The sequence below is a fragment of the Danio aesculapii genome, chromosome 19 (genome assembly GCF_903798145.1).
Source record: "Danio aesculapii chromosome 19, fDanAes4.1, whole genome shotgun sequence".
Taxonomy (NCBI): Eukaryota; Metazoa; Chordata; class Actinopteri; order Cypriniformes; family Danionidae; genus Danio; species Danio aesculapii.
Genome location: NC_079453.1, coordinates 46,047,636 through 46,071,825, shown reverse-complemented (window position 1 = coordinate 46,071,825; position 24,190 = coordinate 46,047,636). Strand labels below are relative to the sequence as shown.

Sequence of the window (24,190 nt, the reverse complement as noted above, 5' to 3'; positions counted from 1 at the left end):
CTGTGCCCTGTGTTGGTCATTATTTACAAGTCAAAGAGTTATTATATTAAAGGCAAATTTTAAGCAGTCAGAAATGAACATACTTTCAGACAAATATATTTTAAATTTAAAAAACAAATTGCATTATGACCACTGGGAATACTCCAGATCATAGATATATGTGTATATTATGTTGACGCATTCCTTCCAATAGACAACAACAAGGTAGGGGATATCTAATGTCAATATCTACGAGTTAAATCAGTTGAGTGTTGAAATTCAAAATTTTTAACCCAACTGGTTATTAATAAATAACCCAATAAACGCTAAAAATAACCCAACAAAGCACCAAATGTTTTTTAACTCAACCATTGGGTTTAAATAAATAACACTTTTTTGTGTATTAAAATTCCTTCTTGAACATAAAATGTGTAATTTTTAAACATGATATGGACTAGTTAATGAATAGAAATGTTTTTTAATAAATTTAATTTACTAATTAATACATTTTTCACAAACGAAATATTTGATCTGTGTTAGGAATGAAACATTGGCTAAATTAATTACACCTGACAAAAGGTGCCAAGTTGTATTTTTAGCTGTATTTTGTGGGTTAAACTTGTATGAAAACACAGGCAGGATTTAATTTTAACCTCTGCATAAACGGTTTTTGTGAAGTTCATTGACTTTCTCTTCAGAAAAATCACAGAAAGAGCTGATATGACACGATGCATAAAAGCACATCAAACCACTTTATAAATAATATTGTAAATGAGTTTGTTGCCTCATTTTAAAATGTACGCACTAAACTTCTCCATATACAGGTTAGATTATTAAAATAAACAGCTCGACAGACCTTATAGTGGTGTTGAAAACATTTCTAGTCCACCTCTCCAGCCTTTAGCGTTCTGACGAGCTGAAAACAGACAAGATGCTCCATGGCCGCTCATGGCTGCCTTCAAAATAAGAGTCCCAAATACATACGAAATATAAGCAGCAGCGTTAACTTCAGAACATACGGATTTTTTAAAATCTATGATAGATGTTGATTCACATTTACAAATTTATTATTTAATGTCATACCAAATATCTTTATTTATGGCAAATATTTCAAATTTATCATTTTGTAAGATTTTACAAATCTCTCTCTCTCTCTATATATATATATATTACCAGTAATGGCAAAGTTTGAGTATAACTTGCTATATATTCAACGTTAGATTTTAACCACTGAGCAAATATTAATTTAGTGGCACTTTAAAATATGGACTGCTGTATTTTTAGTAATGAAATGGTGTGAAATGTTTTCACAGATTAAATTATACCTGTTATAGCTTGCAAAAATGCAAGTTTTGGAAATGTAACACACTGAAAAGCATTAAAACATTTTAAACACACTAAACTATAAATGCAAGAAAATGCTAATAATATTTTCCAACTAGTGCCATTCAATAATTCATTAATGTACTTCCATTATCTTTACAAAACTATTGTATTTTAATGCATAATTGATGAAAAGGTTTACTTCTTTAAAAAAAAACAATACAAAGTTACACCATAAAATCCAAGAAGCTGACATTTTGCTTCAGAATTAGATTGAATAAATCACGTCAAAGTCTCAGAAGAAGTGATGTTATTTATTGCAACAATTAGAATGGTGCTTGTTCTCCAGTACTAATCCTCAGCCAAATAAGAGCAAATAAACCAAAAAGACAAATAATACAAAAGAAACTCCCTCCTCGTGGGCTCAACATGATGTAAAGTACAGATTAAGAGTCTGGAATTAAAGCCTAAACTAGTCTAAGCATGAGCAAGAGGTGGACACGAGTCATGTAAAGCCAGAATCTGTACAGCAGACGCTCAGACATGAACAGTACCACAAGCCCAGTTTGAGCTTGATTTTATCCACCCATAAACCACGGAATGCTCATATATTTATGTATATTACAGGGAATGTGCATGTGCTCTGGAATACAATGAAGAAAAGAGAGAACTCCTAAAGCAACCACATGTTGATTCAGTGTCATGATTGTAAAACAGTCGCCAATTCATCCTCTAGATTTGAGACAAATCTTCATTCTAATTATCCCTAGAAAATATTATAATCATAAAAAAATAAGGAAGAATTACAGTAAATGTCTGCATTGGTGTTTTGAAGAGGGATGTTTGTGTGCTTCAGATCTCAATTGCATATGTTAAACAGAAAACGCGGTGAGCCCCCAAAACACCGGCCACCTGACCAGAAATAAAAAAGCACAACAAAAAAAAAAAAAAAAGGGGAAGAGAAGAAAAAAAAAGACTAAAGAAAGAGAAAGAGGAAAAATGCACAAAACACAAGGGAAATAAGTATAATAAATCTAAAGAAAAAGGATAAAAAAGCAAAAAGATATGCACAAAATAAAAAAGCAAAAAAAAAATCTGAGAGAAAAAAAAAGTGAAAAATGCAAAAAAAAAATATATATATATACAAGCAAAAAAAATAATAATAATAAAGAAAAAGAGGAAAATAGTAAAAAATAAAAATAAATAAAAAAAATAAGAAAAAGAGGAAAATAGCAAAAAAAAAAAAATATATATATATATATATATAAGCAAAAAATAATAATAATAATAAAGAAAAAGAGGAAAATAGCAAAAAATAAAAATAAAAAAATATAAGCAAACAAAAATAATAATAATAATAATAATAAAGAAAAAGAGGAAAATAGCAAAAAAATAAATAAAATATGAGCAAAAAAAATAATAATACCAAAGAAAAAGAGGAAAATAGCAAAAAATAAAAGAAATAAAAGCAGAAAAATCTAAAGAAAGAAAAGGGAGAAAATTACAAAAAAATTAAAGAGGCCAAAAAAAGGGGAAAAGCAAAAAATAAAGGCAAAAACAATTTAAGAAAAAAGGGAAAGCAGCAAGAAAAAAAAATCTAAAGAAAAAAAGGGAAAAAAAGCAAAACAAATATTAAGAAAAAAAGAAAGAAAAAGGACGGAAAAGCTGAAAAATCTATAGAAAAAAATGAAAAAAGGGGGAAAATAGCAAAAAACTAAAGAAAATGGGAAATAACAAAACAAGAATAAAAGCAAAAAAAAATCTTAAGAAAAAAAAAGAATTAAGCAAAAAAAGTTGTAAAAAAAAAAAGCAAAAAAAGAGAGATTTTACATTTTTTTTAATTGGGGAAAAAAGCAAAACATTTTAATCTAAAGAAAAAAAGAAAAGGGAAAAATGCACAGAAAAAAAGGGGAGAGGGGCAAAACAAAAGCATGACTTGCTTCCTCATGTTGGCCATTCACATGTTATTTTGTTTATTATGGCTGCAAGACATCAAAACGAACATATGAAAACACGTCAACGGTTGGCATCGGTTTTCAAGTGCTAATGTTTGAATGGAGAGAGAGCGTTCAGCCTGCTGTAGCCGCTGTGATTGGCTGCTAGGAGAGTTGACCGGTTGGCATGGACTTGTACAGTGTAGTTTAAGCTGGTCGGTCAGTCAGGTTGGACACTGCATGGGGGGGGGGGGAGGCTTTTCGCACAGCAGCTCTTTATCCGGCGATCTCGGTGGCTGTGGTGACCAGTTTACTGCCGTCCCATACGGTTTTGAACTGTTCAGGGACTGGGATCTCAGTCTGGAGAGAACAGAAGCATGAGCAATTACCCACGGTCACAGGATTTAGTGTAATATAATACTTTGTCCTCCAATACTGATAATAAAAACAGCTTGTGTTGACCTGGAGACATCGGCAGCTATTTTTAGATGCAATAGTAGTGTCTGATTAATGAACAAGTTATTTATTTTCATCTAACCAGGATCAATTTGCTTACAGGATTAATTTCAGACACAAATAAATGACAATCGAATTTGTTAAATTTTCATTATCAGTTAAAACTGGTTTTACCAATTATAATACAAATTACATTAACATTTATATTTTTATGTTGTATGATTTTATTATTTAGGATTATTATTTGTATTTTTTGTGAGATTTAAAAATCTCATCCAAAATAATATTATCTTTATGTAATTGAAAAAAAAAAAAAACTATTTTGGAAAATAGATATTTAAACATAATTTGCATCATATACACATTTTATAACTAAACAAAAATAATTACCTAAAAAAATTTATAAAAAAAAAATTAAATCAAATATATAAATAAACATCCAAAAATAAACTCTCTCTCTCTCTCTATAAATATATAAAAATAAATAAAATATACACATTTTATATCTAAATATAAACAACAAAGAAATTTAATACAAAAAAACTAGAAAAAAAATTAAACAAATATATAAATAAATACCCATAAATTTACAAATACCCTTTAAAAAATAATAATAATTAAAAAAAATAAAAATAAATTTTATATATATATATATATATATATATATATATATATATATATATATATATATATATATATATATACATATATATATATATACATATATATATATATACATATATATATATATACATATATATATATATATATATATATATATATATATATATATATATATATATATATATATATATATATATATATATATATATATATATATATATATATACATATACATACATACATACATATACACACACACACACACACATACATATATATACATATATATACACATACACATACATATATATATACATATATACACACATATACATATATATATATATACATATATACACACATATACATATACATATATACATATATACACACATATACATATACACATATATACACACATATACATATACATATACACATATATACACACATATACATATACATATACACATATACATATATATATATATATATATATATATATATATATATATATATATATATATACATACATATATATATATATATATACACACATATATATATATATATATATATATATATATATATATATATATATATATATATATATATATATATATATATATATATATATATATATATATATATATATATACATACATATACATATACATATACACACACACATACATATACATAATAAATAAATAAATAAATACCCATAAGTATATAAATACCAATAAATAAATACCCATAAAAAATGAATAAATAAAATACCCATCAATAAATTAATACTACAAATTAAATAAAAATACCCATAAAAAAAATACCCAAAAATAAATAAATATATACCCAAAAAATTATCCATCAATAAATGAATAGATACCCATAAATAAATAAATACATAAATAAAGAAATACCTATAAAAATAAATAAATACTCAAAAATAAATAAATACCCATAAAAATAAATAAAATAACATTATATACACAGACGCATACCCATTAAAAAATACCCATAAATAAATATATATATATAGGATGCCATTAATAGTGATACATTTTTGCTCTGCAGACCTTTTTTTTGTCAAACAATTTAGCATAATAGCATAATTCATTTTTGAAAACTCAAAATACAGAAGCTCCATGGAAATATTTTGATTCATTTCTAACATTTACAGAAGAAAACACCACATCATAAGCACATTTAACAGTGTTAGTAGTCTAGCAGTCTGCAGTACATTGACTTAATGTTTTACATCAAACACTTTAAAATAACGTGTGCTTAGGATAAACCATATTATGCATTTTTCCACATTCATATGCGCTCATAAACTATTAAATATAGCAATATTTCTATAGCAATGTTTCTCAGCCACGTTCCTGGAAGTCCACCAGCACTGCACATTCTCTTCAACCAAACACACCTGATTCAGATCATCAGCTCATTAGCAGAGACTGAAAGATCTGTAATAGATGTGACACACAAAGGAGACATCCAAAACATGCAGTGTTGGTGGTCCTCCATGAACGTGGTTGGGAAACACTGATATAGTTCATACAAAATGCTTGAAATATCACACAAGCTCAGTACACCATCCAGCACTACTCATAGATGAATTATTCCGCTACTTACGAATTCCCCATCTTTGTTGGGCACCAGGACATTCATCTCGGAGCTCTTGGCGCTGACGATTTCACACGACAGAGAGTCTTTGCTCAGGTACACGTGGCAGCCATCGGTCTTGTTGATGGAGATGGTTGGCACTTTACCAATAACCTGGACAGTGAGAGGACAACAAACCACTCAGAATGAAGAGCACACACAAAACAGACAGGACTGATACTCTAAAGGTAATCTGGAGATTAAAGCAATTAAAATAAATTAGGACTTTAATATTGAGAAGTCAAGAAAGTAATTAATGATTATGATTTTATTATTATTATTTTTAAATGAAACATAAGTGTTTTTCAAACTGGGATAAATAAATAAATAAATAAATAAATAAATAAATAAATAAATAAATAAATAAATAATTGAATTAAAATAAAAGCATGCAATTAAATTACACCACATTTTAAGATAAAATATAAGGGAAGGCACATATAAATAAATATAATAATATTTAATAAAAAATTATATATAATAATAATTATAAATAATAAATTATATATAATAATAATTATAAAATTAAACAAATATGTGACTAAATGGGATTCACATAAATTCTTTGAAGTTTGATTAATGATATGTATAAAACAAATTTGTATAATTTAATGAAATACTGCAATAAAATAAATAGAATAAATATAAAATAAGTAGAAATATATAAAAAGGAATATTTTTCTAATGGCTTGTTAAACTCATTGGTTATTTTCTCCACATTATTAGCCAAAAACAGGAAAAAAAGGAAAAAGAAACACCTATAAATGTCTTTTCATGAAGGGAGTCCCTCGCATAAGGTGGGCATTTTTATAGTTCAATCTGGGCTCCATGCAAGTTTAGATAAAAACAAATTAATATATTAAAAACAAGGATTTAATTTTTTTATAAATAATATAATTAAATTAAAATATGCAGTTAAATTAAATGAGAAAACCACATTAAGATAAAAAATGAAAACAAAAATCAATAAATTTGGATTTAAAATAAAACTAAAATTTGAAAAAATTATTTTTAAATAATTGTAAAATTAATCAAATATGTGATTAAATGGGATTCAAATAAATTTGATTATTTGAAATGTGATTAAAAATAAATGTATACGTTGGATTTAAACAAAGTTGTACATTTAATTTAATGAAATATTGTATAAATAAATAAAGCGATAAAATAAGTAGAAAAATATATATATAAAAATAGATTTTTTTTTCTAATATGTTAAATTAATTGATTACTTTCTCCACAGTGTAAGCTGGGTCAAAAAAAAGAAGAAAAAAATTAAACGCCTATGAACACCTTTTACCTTTCAGGAAAAATGACATTGTGGCACATGTAGTCAAATGTCTAGCATGATAAAAAACCTCGCAAACATGTTTAATATTAAAATACTTCAAATTAGACCCTAAAAAGCCTGTGTATCAAGTTAAAAATTATATCAAAAAAGACATTTTCAGATCCCCTGCACTCACCACATACACCTACAGGAGAACAAAGTGCTAATAATACATACCTGGATTTTAACATCTCTGCAGTTGATCACTTCAACAATTCCCACAACATCATCAAAGACGAGCCCCATCTTCTTACAGTTATCTGCATAGAAACAGCACTGTTACTCTGCAGCCCAATAGAGAAGCAGTGGATTAATGCTGCTGGTGTGTATCCTTACCTAGAGTGATGGAGTTGATCTTCCCCTTCACCTGTAAAGTGCTGTTGTTGCACTTAAAGGCATAAACCACCTGTTTCAGCTCTGTGTCGTTGATCACCAGATTCTGGGCGCCTTCCTGATTTTCCTGAATGTGAAAAAGACAAACAACTTTAGCTAACTGGTTAAATAATGGGTAGGGGATGATACGATGGCAGCCACAGGACAATGGCGCCAGTGCACTCACCACACACCAGCTATTGGAGGAGTGGAGAAACCGTGATTGAGCCAATTGGGTGGATGGGATGATTGGGTAAGGGTCGATGGAGGGAATTTGGCCAGGACACCAAGGTTACACCCCTACTCTTAACGAGAAGTGCCATGGGATTTTTAATTACTACAGAAAGTCTGGACCTCGGTTTAACGTCACATCCAAAAGACGGTGCTCACTAACAGTATAATGTCCACTTCACTAGACTGGGGCATTAGGACTTACACAGACCGCAGGTTGAGCACCCCCTGCTGGCCTCAATAACACCCCTTCCAACAGCAACCTGGTTTTTCCCCAAGTGGTTTCCCATTCAAGCGCTGACCAGGCTCAGCCCTGCTTAGCTTCAGTGAGTAACCGCTGCTGGGTGATATGGCTGTGGCTAATAATAATAATAATGATGATGAATAAAGGGGCGACACTGTAGCACAGTGGGTAGCACAATTGCCTCACAGCAAGAAGGTCACTGGTTTGAGTCTCGGCTGGGTCAGTTGGAATTTCTGTGTGGAGTTTGCATGTTCTCCCAGTGTTGGCGTGGGTTTCCTCCGGGTGCTCCGGTTCCCCCCAGAGTCCAAAGACATGCGCTGTAGGGAAATTGATAAGCTAAATTGGCCGTAGTGTATAAGGGTAAATGCAGGAGTGTATAGGTGTTTCCCAGTGACAGGTGGGGCATCCGCTTGTGTAAAACATATGCTGGATGAGTGGGCGGTTCATTCCGCTGTGAAGACCCCTGATTAATAAAGGGACTAAACCGAAAAGAAAATGAATGAATAATAAATAAATGGTCTGATGTCACAAAAATAAAATGTATATACTTTTGCCTGCATAACAGAAGAGTATGCAAGCTTTGAGACTGTACTATTATTTTATTAATGGATCGTTATGTTGCTTAGTAACGTGGCCTGTCAATCATATCGTCACATAATCCAAATTTTTAATATTTCATTTCCTATCAAAAATTGTAAGAAGAGCAAATACTATGGAAGCTAATGGTTACAGGTTTCCAGCTTTCTTCAGAATAATTTATTTTGTGTTTAATTGAAGAAAAAAATAAATTCAAAGGTTTGAAACCCCTTGAGGGTGAGTAAATTCAAGTCCGATGTACAATGTATTGTGGGTAATATTAGCTGTTACATACACACAGATCTGCACTTCCAAGTGACTTTGGATTGCACATTTCAACATACTATGATTTAGAATAGAGCTGAAGATTTTTGCCCAAACTAGAAGGGACCCAATGGGTTCGGGCTTCATTTCTATCATTTTAGATGGGGTCAGGCCGGGCTTGGGCTTGCGCAGTAAATGAACAGTCATGTGATGCATTTCGATTAGCTCGAGAAAAGTAATCAAATCGTTTGTTACAACATTAAAATCCATCCCTGCAAAGGTGAAACAAATAATGACGGAGAGGTCAAAAAGAGTGAATTTTGACTGCAATCAGGCTTTTCAATTTATAAATAAGTATTAATTAAACCATAAATCCACAATGTAGACAGACAGGCTACTACACTGTTCCAATTTACTATGATCTTCTATGTGAAGCTGCTTTGACACAATCTACATTGTATAAGCGCTATACAAATAAAGGTGAATTGAATTGATTTGAACAGGCTAATGTTGGTATTATTCTTTTATTATTCAGCTTCACCGTCGCCTTAAGGCCGGATTGTGAAGAGAAGTGGCGAAAAATCCAGCAGAGCCTTTATCTTAATTTCATTATTGCCAAATATCCGTCATAATTTAGAATTTATTTTAATTTAATTTGTTAGGAAAGACTTATTTTAGTGGTGTGTTGGCCAAGTTAAAGGCTAAGTGTATATACCTATGCCTACTTGGAGTGTTGAGATGTTACGATGTTACAGTGGACTAATTTTACATTTTGTTCTAACTTCCAAGTGGCCTATTGACCTTATTCTTCAATGGGGAAGTGCGCTCATTTTTGCGATTGTTTTAGAACTTCCGATTCAGCTGCCAATGGGAGAAATGACTAGGAATAATAAACGGCAGAAAACGGTCAAACTACTTACTCTACAAACAAGTGTTTGCTTGACAATACAGACAAAGTAGAATAATATAATAAGAAAATATCAGTTTGCAACATCAAGCAGCAAAACGAGCTGTTTTTAACGTCTAAAAATGAATGGAAGTGAATGAGACCGGAAGTCTCGAGCCAAAATGATTCAAATGGCTCCACCCACTCGTACGCGGAGAATAAGGTGAATAGCCTACGTTTGTTATGAATAGATTATGTTAAAACACATATAAACGACTCATTCTTGAAAAAAGGCAAAGAGTTGTGTGCATGTGCACCTTTGAATAATGTCGAGCTTTTAACGGGCTCTGAGTTTTAAAAAGCTGTCAATCAAAATGTACTTGTTGGGCTCAGGTCCAATTCTGTCAGGCCCAGGCCCTATCAGGCTTAACTTATGACACCTCTAATTTGGGATGCGCTAACCGCACGTTGCTACTCTGAAGATCCAAAATATGTGTATATAATTTGGATATTTGTATATACAAGCATCTATAGTGTTCAATGGGGGGGAAAGTTAGTGTTTTTTACCCAGACATTTCAAAAAGAACCTATTTTAGGGAAGTAATCACAATACTGTAATATTTTTATCCAAGGTTATGATAATGTCAGAATCTTAAACCAGTCCATGCCTACTTTTGTCTACTTTGAGTGTGAATTAAGGTAAATCTATTTTCAAATACTATTTAGAGCGGATAGCATGTGTATTGGGACGCAACATTAGTTTAGGTTTGTTTATGCTAGCAAAGTTCAACACATTTTTTAGTAGTTTTATTTATATGCACTTATAAACTCAGCTGAGCCGGAGATAGAAAGAATGTCCGAGAGCTGATTATAGTCTTATTTAGCTCACTTACCACTTTCCATTTCTTGCCATCCAGCTCCAGCACAGGGGGCAGAGAGCGGGCTGGGCTGGCGGTGGCTGTGGGCCGTGGGGTAAAGGGTTTGGGGCCGGACACTGAAGGGCCTGTCTGACCTCTGAGCTCAGGATTCTTATGAGTCTTCTGGTTATCAGACACATGCTTCAGGCCTGCAGGAGAGTTAAAAGGCACAGAGGTAAATGAAACACCAAAGTCTGCATTATCTTCTATGCAGGCACAGAGAAGGGAATATAACATGGAAAACGTACTCCATCAATCTTTATTATAATAAAAATAAATAAATCAAGGTGCAGTAGGTGATTGTCTTCAGAAACATTTGTTGTGCAGGTTGAAAGTCTCTTCACATTCCAATAGCCCAACTGAGCCTGGTTTCTCTCGAGGTTTTTTTTAACTCTTCACTTTCGCCAATTGGTGAAGTTTTTTCCTCACCGCTGTCATCAATGGCTTGCATGGTTCGGGATCTGTAGAGCTGCACATCGATGGATTTGCTCTTCAGTGTTTGGACTCTCAGCAGTGAATATTAAACCACACTGAACTGAGCTGAACTTAAACACTACAAACTGAACTGACAGTTTCAATTTACTATGATCTTCTATGTGAAGCTGCTTTGACACAATCTACATTGTAAAAGCGCTATACAAATAAAGGGGAATTGAATTGAACTAAAAAAAAAAATGTTCATCCAATTAAAATTGTTCAGTCTGATAATTCCCATAATTCTGATAAGTAGCCCAAACTGTCTGTCAACAAATGTAGATTTGTACAACTGGGCACTCGTTCATGCAGATCCGCCATTTGCATGTACATGCTGCACATTCATGTGATAAAATCAAATGCTGAATCAAAACTTTTGAAACTCCTGAATCAATATTGGAGTTACTTTTGCACACTGGAGGAAGGACAACACCATGGCTAAAGTATTTCTTTTAGACAGGTAAGGTTCTGTTTTAAAACTATTTGTCACACAAAGCAGATGTAGATTGTGTTGCGTTACGAATGGGTTATATGCACAGAAGTGTTGATCAGCCACTGAAATCTTAGTCTAACAACAAAACATAAGCAAACATCGCTATTCTGCCTAGCCTGCTTTACTAAGGTAAAGTTGCTTTTATATTCACATTGGTTTATTTTTGAACAATGATAACCTGTGACGTGCTACCTATATCGTTTACCATGCTATACTTTGAATATTCGATCAGAAATAGCATGCAAGTATGGCTTAGTAATAAGTGTAATTCCTGCACGCCGCCGGCCAACCACTAAGCATACAGTAGTGGCTTTAGGACAAAGTGCACGAGCAATCCTTGCATGCGTGAAATATTGCACATTATGACAAGTTTTGCTTGCTACACACCTGAAAACGTGCTAGATATATTACAGTTTTTGGTTCAGAATTGTAGTATTATAAAATACCATAAAGTTTTCCAACTGTCGAATGACATGATCTAGTGGGCTGCCTGTGGTTATCTTTAAGGTGTGCTCGTTCGTGATTTCAGGAGGCGTGGCTTTGGACAGCAGGGGAGGGACTGTGTTTCAAAGATATGCTAACCAGTTAGCATTGAGGCAGATCACCAACTGCACTTTGTAAAATATGTAAAAACAAACAAAATTAATAAATACAAAATATATTCATTTTAAATTAACTACAATTACAGAGCAGTTATAATTGCCTATTTAATAAAGATAACAGTAATGCTAATTTATAAAAAAATATAATAATAATTTGTTGTCACGTTTGTTCCCATTTACTACTACTACTACTACTACTACTACTACTACTACTACTACTACAACAACAACAACAAATAATATTTTTATGACAACTATTAATAGTTACCACTAGTTATTAAATTCTATTCTAATTACTATTACTAAATTTAACAATAATAATAATAAAACTGTTGTACCTGTTATTACAACTATTATAAATAGTAATACTAATAAATAAATACATTACAAATAAATAAATAAATAAATAATACAAAAATATATAAAATTACTCAAACTAAATTAATTGATTTTATTACTGATATTAGAATCCTATTTTAAAAAGAATAAACCAATAAATCTATTATTACTGCTGTTATAATTGCTGTTATTAATTTTGTACAATAATAATAATATTAATAATAATAATAATAATAATAACAACAATAATAATGTCCACAAGACAGGTATCATTTGAAAACAAGCCCAACCGCTCATTTAACTATGAAGACTTCAGTGACCTTTTCATATTTACTGTTGCTTTCATTACAGCACATCAAGCAGAACAAACAGCATCATTTCCTATCAGCCAAAAGCACCCAATAAAGCTTTAGTAGTCAAACCTCAATCATGTTTAAAAGCAATTAAAGTGCCACTGAAAGCTCTTTGCAGCATCACAAGCTTTTGTCCTACTACAGTTGAAGTCAAAATGATTCGCTCTCCTGTAAATTTCTGTTTTCTTTATCAAATATTTCCCAAATGACATTTAACAGAGCAAGGAATTTTTCACAGTATTTCCTAGAATATTTTTTCTTCTGAAGAAAGTCTTTTGAATTTAAAATCTGTTTCATTTCAGCTACAATCATTTCATGTACAATTTTAATACCATTTTAGGGTCAATATTATTAGCCCCTTTAAGCAAGATTTCTTTCGATTGTGTACAGAACAAACCATCATTATACAATGACTTGCCTAATTACCTTAACTTTCACCTAATTAACCTAGTGAAGCCTTTAAATGTCACTTTAAGCTGTGTCTTAAAAAATATTAGTAAAATACCATGTGCTGTCATCTTGGCAAAGATAAAGGAAATCAAAAGAATTATGTATTATTAAAAGTATTACGTTTATATACAAATATACAGGGGGCGAATCATTCAGGAGGGCTAATAATTCTGACTTTAACTGTATATAAAGCTGTATTACCTTTAGTGATGTCGGCTCCCTTGTTGATAGAGGCAAAGAGAGCATTTCGATTGGTCGGTCCGGAGTCTCCGCCTGATGATTTATCCAGATCCATTGGGGGTGGAGGAGGTCCTGGAGGAGGCGGCGCTGGGGCTCCTCCCCTCGGGGCTCCTCCTCCAGCAGCTGCAGCTACGGGACCCTAAAAAACAAAAACAGCTCAATATTTAGGATTAAAAATATATATTTAATAAATTGTATGTACACAATATGAATTTTACATCTACACTGTATATACAGTTGAAGTATTATTAGCCACCTGTATACTTTTCCCTAATTTCTGTTGAGGTGGAAATTAATTGTATTCATCTTATAGTTATTTGATATACTCATTTGTTCTAGTTATTAAGGTCTGTCATTTTATTCTTCCATGAGTGTACGGTTTAAATTATACCAAGTGTGACCACTTTAACATCTGTTTATCCCCAGACAAGATCTGGATAGGTACATGGTGATTTAACAAACTATATGTTCGGATGGGATGCAAGGCTGAAATGTAGATGGTCAAAAATAAAGTTTGAGCTCTGATGTAACTGTGATTCACTGTATGTCACTGATGACCTTGTGGGTATTACAAACTAGATAAAAGAGAACGCACTGTTTCTGCGTCTCACTCTCTGCAGAAACTGTCGTTGATGTATAATTGTGTGACCTTCTTTGCAAAGAATAAAACCTTAAAAGACACTTTGGGTAAGAGTTTGTCTTCTTGACCACTGAGAGAGTTAAAGAACCTTAAAGAAAATTGCCACTACACTGATTAACAGAAAGAATTCTCAACACATTTCTAAACAAAATAGTTTTACAATTACATTTACATTTATTCATTTAGCAGGCGCTATTATCCAAAGCGACTTACAAATGAGGACAAGGAAGCAATTTACACAACTATAAGAGCAGCAGTGAACAAGTGCTATAGACAAGTTTCAGGTGTGTAAAGTCTAAGAAGCAAAGCATTAGTAATGAAAGTTTTTTTTTGAGAGAGAGTACAGTTAGTGGTATAGCCAGAGAGGCAGTTAAGATTAGGAAGGAAAGTGGAGACTAAACAGTTGCGTTTTTAGTCGTTTCTTGAAGACAGCAAGTGACTTTGCTGTTCTGATGTAGTTAGGGAGTTCATTCCACCAACTGGGCAGATTGAATGTGAGAGTTCGGGAAAGTGATTTCACATAAATCTGCAGAAGTGAGAGCAGATACGAAAGAGCAAAGCCAGAGGTCGCTTTGTAAGCAAACATCAGAGCTTTGAATTTGATGCGAGCAGCAACTGGCAGCCAGTGCAAACGGGTGAGTAGCGAGGTGACATGTGCTCTTTTGGGTTCATCAAAGACCACTCGTGCTGCTGCGTTCTGATTCAGCTGAAGAGGTTTGATAGAGTTAGCTGGAAGCCCGGCTAGTAGAGAGTTGCAATAATCCAGTTTGGAGAGAACAAGAGCTTGAACGATGAGTTGAGCTGCATGTTCAGATAGGAAGGGTCGGACCTTTCTAATGTTATAGAGTGTGAATCTGCAAGATCGAGCAGTTCTAGAAATGTGGTCAGAGAAGTTTAGTTGGTTTTAATAACTCATTTCTAATAACTGATTTCTTTTATCTTTGCCATAACAGCACATAATATTTCACTACATATTTTTTAAGATACTAGTATTCAGCTTAACTAGGCTTAACTAGGTGAATTAGGCATGTTTGAGTAATTAGGAAACTATGGTTTGCTCTGTAGACAATCAGGGAACAAAAAATATTGCTTAATGGCCCGTTTCCACTGAGTGGTACGGTACGGGTCACTTTTATCAGGCTTGCGTTTCCACAGCCAAATGTGTACCAATGGGGCGTGGATACGACAGAAAGTTTCAGTCGGCGTCCTTCTCGCTCGAGGAAATGTCAAAGTAAAGCTGTACGGGTCGTTCACATATCATATGAGAAGCACTTCTCACAAAACTGATGCTTCATACACATAAATACTTGTGTATAAATGTTTTACTAACCCTTCTATGAACATGATTTGATTATAACAGCAGATCAATGATGAAAAAATAACCTACTGTAACATCTGCAATTAATTAAATGCAACATATATGAACAAATACAGCCCCTTACAGTCTCCGATATGTTACCAATTACAGAAGAACTACACACAGCATACATTTAGTCCGTATAATAGTTAAACATGGCAGTTTGTTCATGTTTAGGTTGCTGAAAGAATCATTTGCTCCTTTGTTATTTCTGGCTTCTCTTTTGGTTTTTCTTGCTTCACTCTCGCAGGATCGGATCAGATGTCAGAGGCACTTCAATAATCACGCGCACCCTATTAATTTGAGCTTAAGAAGTTCGTTATTTTAAATATAGACATGCAGTGAGCTCTCTTGAAAAGTGAAACCGATTGCGCTTTCGACAACCTTGTAAACAACGATGGGGCACATGGTGGATTCTGCTCCTCCTCCTTGGCTTTGTGGCTGTTCATCAACATGACGACAAGATTTTTTTAAGCTCAGGGTCGACCATGGCTCGTTATTATATGCATATAGTATTACAGTGAAACGTCTCGGCTGTGTATTTAAAAATGCCACTTCCTTTGTTTTCATTCTCCTAGCTTGTGCACGCGCTAGTGATGCATCTCTGTAAACCAATAGCGTTCAGCTGCGCGTCTTGCTCCGCCTTTTGGTAACCTTTTGTTGTGCTAGGTACACTTTCGAAAAGGTACCCAAAAAGTGGTATGGTACGGTTTGCTTTTTGGTACCTTTTGACAGTGGAAACGGCTATAAAAGCGTACCAAGCCGTACCGTACCAGTCAGTGGAAATGGGCCATTAGGGGGCTTACAATATTGTCCTTAAAAGGTTTTATATAAAAAGAAAAAAACTGCTTTTATTCTATCTGAAAAAGCAAATTAGACTTTCTCCAAAAGAAAAAATATTATAAGAAATACTGTGAAAAATTCCTTGCTCTGTTAAACATCATTTGGGATATATTTGAACAGAAAATAAAATTCACAGGAAGGTGAATAATATTGACTTTAACTGTATTAATGCAGGATAAACTGAACATGAATGTGACTCACAGTCTTGCTCCAGCTCAGTCCAGTGGTGTGGTGCTGCTTGATGTAACCCTGCAGCTCCGTCCAAATGCACACATAAGCATTGACCCATTCCACATGAGTCTTATCCCTAAAAAGAAAACAAAGCAGATGGGAAAATAATGGTAACACTTTTCAATAAGGTGATATTAGTTCATGCATTTACTAACATGAACAAACTACGAACAATACATGTATTACAGTATGTGTTCATGTTAGTTAGCATTAACGTAAATACAGTTGCTCATTGTTAGTTCATGTTAACTCTGCATCAACTAAGGATAACAAGCATGAATCTGGATGTTAATGATGCATTAGTAAATGTTGAACTAAGATTAATAAATGCTGTAAAAGTATTATTTATAATAAGATCATGTTAGTAAATACAATAACTAATGAAACCTTATATAAAAGTGTGACTGAAATAATTAACATGCCACTTTGCTAGTGTACAGAAACGCTGTGTTCAGATAACAGACACGTACTTCTCCTTGTAATCCTTGAGCACACGGTTTGTGTAAAACATGGCCGCATCCTGCATCTCCTTCACATAGGGGCCAGGCTTTGGGGCCTAACACATTGAAAAGGTTGAATCAAAAATGTGAGTCATTTTCAGATGCCATACACTGTATGAGGGAACATCAACAAACCAAAGCTTAGAAAGTTGAACACACTTCAGCCAACTTTGGCTGGCAGATCACCTTTTAGCGCTTAATCCTGTTCTGTTAACACACAATTGAATAATTTCTGGCAGTGATGACCACATTTTCCAGATAATTTGGCAGCCTCATTTGTAATAACTTAGTAAGCAGAGTGTACCAGGGCTGCATAATATATTTCGTTTCAGTATCGCAGTATCAGGAAGACTGTGACTAAAATCACAGGACCTGCAATGGTGAGTTGTGATTATACACACATGATTTGTGGAGTCATTGCAAAGTTTAGCCATAAAGTTAATAAAAAAATTTAAAAGTTTATAATTTGCACGTGACTCTGAGCATTTCAAGCCAGTTTAAAGCATTCAGCCACAATAAATTATAAAGTTTGTAAGTTTAAGAAAGATTCATTGCATTTATATTAGTGGTGGGTCATTATTAGCGTTAACGTGCTGCGTTAACACGAGTCTCTTATTGGACGATAAAAAAAAAAGCGCCGTTAGTCTATTCTCAAAGTTGGGTTGGGAGCTGGGTCTATTCTACGCAAGCTATGATGTCTTTCACTTTGATATTTAAGAGCAGATGTATACCTGACTGGTGAGTCGTCTGACAAAAAACGTGCCCTTCAGAATCAAATCCACAGGATGCCCTTCTGGATCTTTCACTTACTTCGAAAACACTATTGACTACGCTTACATGGACATCTGTAATCTAGTTATTTGCCTAAATAGACAATAATATAATTAAGGTGTTTACGTGAAGTGCTTTCATGCAAGACTTTAACTGCAGTTCGGCAGTTTCACATTCACTCATGAACATTTCATTCATGCCCCCGTGATAAAACTGGGGTGTTAGACGCAAATAAGGAGTAAGGACTGGTGAGAGTGTTATGGAATTTAATAACACACACCAAAGGGAAAGAAAAAACTTACGCATTTCACCATGTGTGTGTGTTTGTGCGGTCCTTTACTGACAGCTGTGTGTGTGGATCTAGTCGGAAAATATGGTGAAAAGTCCTACATTACGGTAATAGTTTGATTGCGGTGTTTACTTTAATAATGCCACTAATATATGCATACTCCACGTCTTAATTCCATTTCTGTTTAGTTCAGTTATGACTTTAGTCGGATTAAGGTTATAAAAAAATATATATATATATTTTTTTTTTTCCGCTGTTTGGAGCTTATGTAGGCCTACAGTTCACAATTCATGTTTAACTGAATAAACAGTTATTAAACACAAGTACATCTTATTGAACATAATTTATTTTCTGCACCAATTATCATAGTAGAACAGTTTCTCAAGCAGTTTGTGATGCATTTTGGAAACAGGAGATGAGCCTCTGGTCTAAAGCGCCACCTGGCTTGAGAAACCCGTTCTCAAAAGACTTTCTTTTAATCATTATTGGGCAGAATTCAAATGAGCCATTTTAATCTAGATTATATCCAAGTTTGCAGTGAGATTAATCTAGATTTAAAAAAATTATCTATGCCTTTTTAATTATCTATGCCCACCTATAATTTATATACACTCAAGCACAACTTTAAATATACTATTGCATATGAAATATCACATTTCACTTCAATATCACACAGCACTGCTGTTTATGCAATTTCAGTCTCAAATTGCTGATAGCATTTGAATTTTATTAATCCACTTTTAAGAGCAAGTTAAAAACATGTTTTTTTAAGCAAACAGTCTCTTTAACCCAGATACTACTGAATGTTGTCACAGCAAGAAAACTCAGAATGAGGAAACTGATTCGCTAGTGTAAAAGTCGGTAAAATCTAAATGGGATACAGCTGCGGATGCCCACATCAATATAGCATAATTTGTGACATTGTACATCAATGACTGATTATTTTTACATTACAGCGAGGGTTGGGGTCGATGTTAATAAAATTTAATGGGTAAATTAATAAATAACACTCGGTATAATTACTGTTTTTTACATTACAGTGATGGTTAGGTTTAGGGTAGGTGTAGACATTTATAAAATACAATTAAACGATTTAATAAATAATATAAATGATTCTTGTTAACTTCTGGCCACAGCTGTATCCCTTATTATTACTAATATTATTACCATATTACTACTTGCTCCATAAACAAATGTTTGCATGAATACACAAAGTACAATAATATAATAAGAAAACACCAGTTTGCAACATCAAGCAGCAAAACGAGCTGTTTTTAATGTCTAAAAATGAATGGAAATGAATGAGACCAGAAGTCTAGAGCCAAAAAGATTTAAATGGCTGTGCCCCCTCGTAGCCCCTCAGTTCCTAAAGGCCCTACAGTTTAGTTCCAACCCTGCTTCAACACGCTTGCCTGTAGGTTTCAAACAAGACCGAGGGACTCAATTAGTTTGATCAGGTGTGTTTAATTAGAGTTGGAACTAAAGTGTGCAGAGCTGCGGTCCTCCAGGAACTGATTTTGACACCCTTGCCTTATTGTAACAACCATTAAAGTCCCATAATCAATTCATTTTGAAAAATGTAAATACAGTCTTACCATGGCAACCCAGCCGAGGGCAGGAACGCTCTCACTGACCGCAGAGAGGTGGTTGAAGAAAGGAGAAGAGCGATTCTTCTCTCGAAACGCCTGAACATCCTGGATGGCTTTAGACACGGGGGCCAGCAGAGCGGTCAGAGCAGGCTACACGCACACGCAAACAGAGGAAAGAGGGGAGGAAAAAAAAATAAAGACTCAAATGATGTTGGTTGTAGATGCACTAACCAAAAATGTCTGGGTTCTGTTTTTTTTTTATTCAGCAAGGGTGCATTTTACTGATTAAAAGTGACAGATAAGGCACTTAATATGTTAAAAAATAAAAATACAAAGTAAATATTTATTACTTCGTATTTATTTATTTACTAAATAATAATAATAACTAAAAAATATATAATAAACAAATAGATAATAAATAAACATAATAAATATTTATTATTTTTAAATTTAATACATAAAAAAATAAATAAATAAAAATTTAATACATAAATAAATTATAAATAAATAAATAAAAGATACATCAATTAAAGGCTGATCTTTTAAATTTTATGTCATAATCCTTAATGTACAACCCCATTAAAAATATAATCGCAGCGCAACCTCTTTCTACATAAATAATATTTGCATAAAAAGTTAAGTTTCTCGAGCAGCATATTAGAATAATTCCCTGAAGGATTATGTGACGCTGAAGATTAAAGTAATTAGGATGCAAAAACAAATGAATCAGCTTTGCATTACAGAAATAAGTTACATTTTAAATGCATTATAAATTAAAGGCTGTAATAAATATTCACAGTACTACTACTTTTCCTGTATTTTTAATCAAATAGATGCAGCTTTGCTGTGTATAATACACATCCAAACGAATAAATACCATACCTAAACATCTTTAACAGTACTTTATAGCAGGGGTTCTCAACCTTTTTCACTGTGGGGCCAACTTCTTTCTCAGATCAATTTTTAAAGGTCCACCTGTCTGACATTTTCTCTAAAATGTTTGTGTGAAATGCCCATTTAAACCTTTATTTATTAACAAGTATTAGAATATATTATATTATATTCAATCATTTTCTTTTCGGCTTAGTCCCTTTATTAATCAGGGGTCGCCACAGTGGAATGAACTGCCAACTTATCTAGCATATGTTTTACACAGCGGTTGCCCTTCCAGCGGAACTCCAAACAGAAACGCCAACCGACCCAGCTGAGGCTTCTGCTTTAAACTGTACTGACTGAATATCTACTATTAAATACAGGTTAATACATATTAAAGTACAGTAAAACACCCTAAATCTGTTGAAATGCGTCGATTTGATGGCGTTTGAGTTTGCAGCTGGATATTATTGGGAGATCACTGTCAGGAACAGTGAACAGCTCTGCCAAAGAGCATCTGAAGCTCATTTGTAAGTTTATTTTACATTCTATGACAGAAACCCCATGCATTGAGCCTCGCTAGATCCTCCTGTACGGGTACGCGTCTGTTATAAAACACTCACAGGACATTAATTTGGACAACTATGTGGATATATTAAACAGTTCACACATAAATACACAAATAGAGACTTTCACTTACACTTCACACATAGTTTGTGAATGAACAGACTGACGTGTACTAGTTGCAGACGTGATCATGAGGCTGTTTTTGCAGAGTTTGAAGTAATCAAACAGAGAACAGGCGAAAGCTCATTACTTCGATCATTTTAATATAGCATATTAATAACGAAATCCAAAAATGACAGTATAATATTGAGTTAATTTTAAGCTTGCGGTCCTCCTGTAGGATCGCTGAGACCCACCGGTTGAGAACCCCTGCTTTAAACTAAAGTTTATCATTTCATATTATGCTCTACAGTTGCCTATTGTTTATTTTGCGGTGTCACAAAACACAGTATTACAATCCTTTCTCATAACTTGTAAGTGCGCAATATTACACTATTACAGAGACATGAATATGAGCATTGTGATAATGTTGCAATCCTGAAAATATGTTTACATCTAGTATTTTATTAAGCAATATTTCTTTATTTTATATTGCACCTTCAATCATTAGTTTTTGAAAAGTGTTTAATAATTTAATATTTAATGTTTTAATTGTTTTATTAAACATTTGCCCTGAAGTTCTAAGAAAAAGAGACAGAAATATGATCATATGAATAAGCACATTTCTGAGTATATACATTAAAAACGGGGAAAGAAATAACGTCAATATAATATGGTCAATTTAAATATAAACTATTAATTAATTGAATATACAGAAATGGTACGGTATTCATCCATCTATACATATAAGGACATGAGATGACTTGTATCTAGCTCTGAGTTTTATCATATAGCCCAGCCCTAGTACTTCATACTTTATTATACAATGCAACACAATGCAGTTAAATCACACTCACATCAGAGGGTTTCTGAGAGCAGGAGGCAGTGGCCAGCAGCTGTCTTTGACTGGTAAAGGCCTGCTTCATCATCTCAGCCTATAACACAGAAGCAATGACTGAGTCCACTCGTTATCAATGCAAACCAGTGTTCAGAAACTATAAATCACACCGCATTACGTACATGCTTCAGGACATCACCCCCTATCTTCTGGCTGAGGGTAAAGTACTGAGCCAAAGGACCAGAGATCAGGCCGTCATAGGCTTCAACATACACTCCCACCGCTGAAGAGAAGAGAAACAAGAGCAGTTGCATCATTATGACTTTACAACATTGGAAAAATCTGAGATTGAGATATTTTGTTTTCCTGCGATATGTAATATAATATAATTAATATTATTATTTTTAATAATTAATATAATTTCACAGGATCAATTGAATTGTTTGGAAAAATTTCATTCATTTAGATAGTTCAAGTCTTCTTCTATGCCGTGCATTTGCATAAATTAAAATAAATTACAAGCATATAAAAAAAGAGCAGAGATAAAATAAAATAAACATTAAGGTATTAAAGTACTATACTTTAAAATGATACTTTAAATAAATATACTTTATGGTATTCTGGAGAGTCTAACAGTACTCAGGTACAGAAATTGAACCATCAAACATAAAATAATATGGTCATCATTGTATAAATCATTAAAAATAATAATAATAATAATAATAATAATAATAATAATAATAATATGAATATGAATAATAATAATAATAAAAATGATGATAATAATAATAATAATGATGATGGTGATAATGATGATAATAATAATATGAATAATAATAATAATAATAATAATAATAATAATAATAATAATAAAAATATGAATAATAATGATGATGATGATAATGATGATAATAATAATAATATGAATAATAATAATAATAATAATAATAATAATAATAATAATAATAATATGAATAATAATGATGATGATGATGATGATAATAATAATAATAATAAAAATGATGATGATGATAATGATGATAATAATAATATGAATAATAATAATAATAATAATAATAATAATAATAATAATAATAAGAAGAAGAAGAAGAAGAAGAAGAATAATGATGATGATGATGATGATAATAATAATAATATCCTTGTTTTAATATTTAATAAATAATCTAATCCTGTGATGTGACTTTTGGGGATACACACATTGCGATATCGATGCTCAAATGATGTATTGTGCAGCCCTAATCATGACACAAAACAACAGTCAGAAACAAGCACCCAAAATGTCACAATGGTAGAGTTTCACAATGATTGCAAAAGTGACCGCTAAGATGGTAACTTGAGGCCCTGATATCGTTCAAGTGAAACTGAAGAATCAACTGGTGTGGCGTCATTTCCTAGAAGTCGAGAACAAAACCAAATAGTTGATTTTGGGAGATTAAAACAGCTTGTCAGCTTGACAAATTTTCTAGAAAAGCTAATTATGGAAGTTAAACACTTCTCTAACTCCTATTGGTCCAAAGGTGATTAGATAGTAAGTGGGTGTGACTCAGTGGCCTCGCCTACTTTAACCTGATAATCTGTATGTCCTCAGTTCAGTCTCACACTGTAAATTACACAATATATGACAAAGTAATCACAACAGATGTTTTTATTAGCGCTGGGCATCAAAAATATAAGTTTGTTTTGATAATTTAAGTGTGCATACTGTGTATATTATGTATATATAAAAACACACAGGCATAAATATTTTATAAAATAGATGCATATTTAGAAATAAAATACATGTGTTTGATACAAATTATATATAAATATCTATGTAA

General features: G+C 32.6%; 1 protein-coding gene across 1 annotated transcript in view; it reads right to left on the bottom strand.

The window, feature by feature from the left end:
• Nucleotides 1-3,251: 3,251 nt before the first annotated feature.
• cap1 (CAP, adenylate cyclase-associated protein 1 (yeast)) overlaps nt 3,252-24,190 on the bottom strand; it is a 35,000-nt gene continuing 14,061 nt past the window's right edge. The window contains exons 3-13 of the mRNA XM_056479445.1: nt 22,535-22,635; nt 22,372-22,449; nt 19,982-20,125; nt 17,297-17,382; nt 16,797-16,902; nt 13,717-13,894; nt 10,781-10,953; nt 7,651-7,774; nt 7,492-7,574; nt 5,955-6,098; nt 3,252-3,596 (exon numbers count right to left, since the gene is read on the bottom strand). Coding sequence (XP_056335420.1) covers nt 3,513-3,596; nt 5,955-6,098; nt 7,492-7,574; nt 7,651-7,774; nt 10,781-10,953; nt 13,717-13,894; nt 16,797-16,902; nt 17,297-17,382; nt 19,982-20,125; nt 22,372-22,449; nt 22,535-22,635 — 1,301 coding nt within the window. The 3' untranslated portion in view covers nt 3,252-3,512. The remainder of the gene's footprint in view (nt 3,597-5,954; nt 6,099-7,491; nt 7,575-7,650; nt 7,775-10,780; nt 10,954-13,716; nt 13,895-16,796; nt 16,903-17,296; nt 17,383-19,981; nt 20,126-22,371; nt 22,450-22,534; nt 22,636-24,190) is intronic.